Source organism: Pteropus vampyrus, unplaced genomic scaffold (genome assembly GCF_000151845.1).
Source record: "Pteropus vampyrus isolate Shadow unplaced genomic scaffold, Pvam_2.0 Scaffold1532, whole genome shotgun sequence".
NCBI classification, from domain to species: domain Eukaryota; kingdom Metazoa; phylum Chordata; class Mammalia; order Chiroptera; family Pteropodidae; genus Pteropus; species Pteropus vampyrus.
In genome coordinates, this window is record NW_011890313.1 from 1 (window position 1) to 3,617 (window position 3,617).

Genomic DNA, 3,617 nt, shown 5'->3' on the forward strand with positions numbered 1-3,617 from the left:
GCTTTGTCTGTCCAGGAGGCCGGGTGGGCGTCGGGTGGCAGTGTCCGAAGGGTGAGCGCTGGCTCTGTCCACCCACTGCTTCTGCGCTGACAGCTGCTGGCCTTGGGCAAGACAGCGGCCACGTGGAGAACACAGCAGAGCGCTCTGGGGCGGGGGGCCTTCCTGACAAACTGTCCCTCGCCCACCAGGATCTTTGCGTTGGGATGACCAGGATGCCTCCAAATGCCGGCCTCTGGGACGCCGCATTCAGAAGCGGGGAGGGGCTACTGGCAGGAAGGGGCTGAGGTCAGACCCGCAGGGCTGAATCTGGATTTGGGGTTTTGTGGAACTGGAAGCCAGTGGAGGGGTTAAACCATACGGGACTTTGTCACCTGCCCTGAGCTTTCAAATGACCACAGAGAACTGAATCCAGCAAGAGGCCACTGTGGCCATCAAGCCCAGACCAGGGTACGGGGGTACTGAGTAGATCATCTGAACCCACTAGGATCAGTGTGCCCCAGACAGGGTGGGGGCGGGACTTTGGCTCACACCTGTTAGGTCCCAGGTGCTCGTCGCACCCCTCAGAGAAGGTGTGAGGGGGAGCTGCATGGACGAGCTGGGCCAAGACGACCCCCAGCACCCCAAACCTCCAGCAGGGGCAAATGATTCTGACGTCAGTGAAGGTCGCCGAGTAGCCCTTTCCCCCAAAGTCTCTGATCGTCCTCCAGACCGCAGTGGTGTGACGGGAACCATCTCCGCCTCGCAACACCCAATCAGATCCCACCCCGCCCCTCTGGGCGGGGCTCCCAGCTGGGACCTGGGGTTTCCCCGCCCCTGCTCCAACCCTCTCCAGCATCCCAGGCCTGTCCTCAGAGCTCTCCTGCTTGAGGCCTCAGGGGAGGCTGCAGGGACTCATAACTGCCCGGCTGGCGCGAAGGACACAGGCTCCGGCGGATGAAGAAACAATGCCGGAAACGGAAATGGCAGTTTACTGCTCAGTGCTGCCCGTTGACCAGAGTTCAATGTCCGGCCCAGGGACTCCAGGACAATTCTTCCAATCCGACTTGCAGCGTGCCCAGGACAGCAGGCGCCTTCACCGCGAGCACACCTCCTCGTCACACTGCAGGCAGCAGAAGCCCCATCAGGCCAGCCACTCCCCAGGGCCAGGAGCCACTGGGCCCACCCTCCAGCGGTCTGTGGCCCAAGGAGAGGAAGGAATGTGCTGGACACTCCCTTCCATCTGGGACACAGGAGATCAGCCACCAGGACCACCCTAATGCCAGCTCCAGTCACCCCAGACAAACAGCCCTCCCCAGGCAGAGAGGAAAGCCCCTGGACAGTCACCGCCCTCTGGGAGGATGGGGGATTCTGTGCCTGCCCATCCAGCCACCTGGCCCTCAGTGGTCTCAGCCTGTTTCTCCTCTGGAAGGTGGGGGTGACACTGACATCCTTGGGTGACCTAAAGCCTGCAGGGTCCAGCTCAGCCTCTGACCCTGCCAAGCACTCAAGGGAATTGGGAGTGAGGTCGTTCTCAGCAGGCCGTGCCTGCAGGGGCTGGCGCTCACCGGAGGCGGCTTGCTGGCACAGACCTCCGCAGAGATGCCCAGGGCCTGCAGGATGCTCTCCCGGGGGACGTAGTCACCTGGGGACTTCTGGATGAAGTGTAGCAGCACTCTGTCACCACCTGCAGCAATGGGGCATTGTCAGGGTGACTGTGCGCCAGGAGGGAGAGAGGCAGCCTGGCCGGCCATGACCCCACCTGGTCACAACGAGTGAGCCCTTCTGCCACACCCCACCCAGCGGAGCTGACACTCCGAGCTGGGCCACACACGAAGAGCCGCCAGCAGACTGCCAGCCAGAGGGAGGGAAGGAAGGAGGTCAGGGCGTGGTCACCAAGCTCAGCAAGACCTCCCCACCCAAAGCTGTGGCCCTGGTACCCCCATGTGACGAGACACTGGCCCCCGACAGCCCTCGAGCCCCATCCCACCTTTGGCGACCACCAGCAACCCTCCGCTCTGCAGCAGGTCTCCGGACAAGTTCCCCTGGATGCCGACGGCCTTGGCCTAGAGGGAGGGGCGCAGGCCCAGGGCCACCTTAGAGGAAAGCCCTCAGGAGACTGGCCACCCCAAGTCCCCCAGGACCTCGGTCGTCAAACCTTGGCGGCGACATCACGCACAGGCTTCCCCAGGGCGGCTGGCAGGATGCTCAGGCTGTTGTACCTGTGAAGACACACCAGACTGAGTCCTTGGTAAAGGCTGAGCCCCGGCGCCTGTCCCCACTCCACACAGGAGCAAAGACCAGTTCCCAGGAGCAGGCCCCACTTCGTCTGACCAGGGCCTGGGGAAGGGGCAGGCACGGGGCAGCCATGCCAGCAACCAGCACAGCCCACAGAAGCACCCGCCCAGCCAGGAGCAGCTGCTGGAGCCTTGAGGCACCCAGCCAAGGGCTGCAGGCCTGGGGCCCCGCAAAGGGTGCTGGGAGTGTGTGTGGTCAGGGCACTAGGCTATGTAAGCCCAGTGATCTGGCTAAGTCGGCACCGTGGACCAGGAGGGGCAGCCAGCCTGTGACATGTGTACCTGGGGTGGCCCAGGTGACCCCTGACTGGTAGGTCTATAGGCTCCCAACCCACTCTACAGCTTGTTGGGGGTAGGTCTCAGGTGACAAGCCTGACCCACCGCCCGTAACACACAGCACCCAAGAGATACCCTGGCAGAAGGGCTAGCCAAAGCGGTGGATGCCACCAGAGCCCACGTGCCCAGGGAGAGGGCAGCAGGGGGAGGCGGAATCAGCAGCGGCCCCCGTGTCCCCCTCACCGCTTGAAGCCCAGCTCCTTGTAGAACTGCTTGCTGTCATCCAGGTAGAGCTCTAGAAAGCAGAGACCACAGGGGTGTGCCCCAGGCCCACCCACCACCTGGCTCACCCTCCTGCCCAGCTCACCCACCCATAGCGGGGAGGTGCAGAGCAGAACTGAGTGTCCCACTATCACAGGAGCTGAGGCCCAAAGGTGACAGACAGGTGGAAAGGGAGATGCAGGACTCGCCTGGCCTCTGCCACTGGGCACTGGGCTCAGGGCTCTGGGCGGGCACTGAGGGGCAGGGGTCCTGGGGGGAAGCAGTGGGGCAAGTCAGCCGGGGCTCTTGTCCCAGCTACTCCTGCCAAGGCGGCATCTGGAAAGTTCAGGGTCCCATCTACAGACACCAAAGGGGGGGTGGGGGACGGGATTTGGAGGGGATTTGCAGCTGATCCATAAAGACCCTTGGTCCTGATTCCAGGCCAGGATCACCAATGGGACCTGCCACACTGTCCCCAGTGAGAGGGGCTTCCGCAGGGGGATGCGGTGGGCTGGAGGGGGCGGGAGAGATGAGAGCTGACACTGCAGCATGTCAAGGCCGCTCCGAGAAAGAAAGGGCTGGGCAAGGAGAAGCCAAATGCCCAGAGCGGGAATGAGCTAAGGGGGGGCTGCGGGCCAGCTCCGTGGGGGAGGGGCGGGAGCGAGGCACCTCCGGCGAAGTAGCCCCCGTCCAGGAACTCCTGCAGTCCGAGGGCCTCGGGCCCCACGCCCACGAGTCGCACGCCATGCTGGTCCAGGAGCCCCTTGAGGCCGCTGAGGTCCTGGGCGATCCAGCGACACACCATGC

The 3,617-nt window shown here is 63.8% G+C and overlaps 1 protein-coding gene across 1 annotated transcript; it reads right to left on the reverse strand.

The window, feature by feature from the left end:
- Positions 1–949: 949 nt before the first annotated feature.
- On the reverse strand, positions 950–3,615 carry FAM213B (family with sequence similarity 213 member B). Its single transcript, XM_011386436.1, has 6 exons — positions 3,480–3,615; positions 2,793–2,844; positions 2,135–2,198; positions 1,967–2,042; positions 1,545–1,663; positions 950–1,099 (listed from the first exon to the last, which is right to left on the reverse strand). Exons 1-6 carry the CDS (start codon positions 3,613–3,615, stop codon positions 1,073–1,075), a joined length of 474 nt encoding a protein of 157 aa, XP_011384738.1. The 3' UTR covers positions 950–1,072.
- Positions 3,616–3,617: the final 2 nt, after the last annotated feature.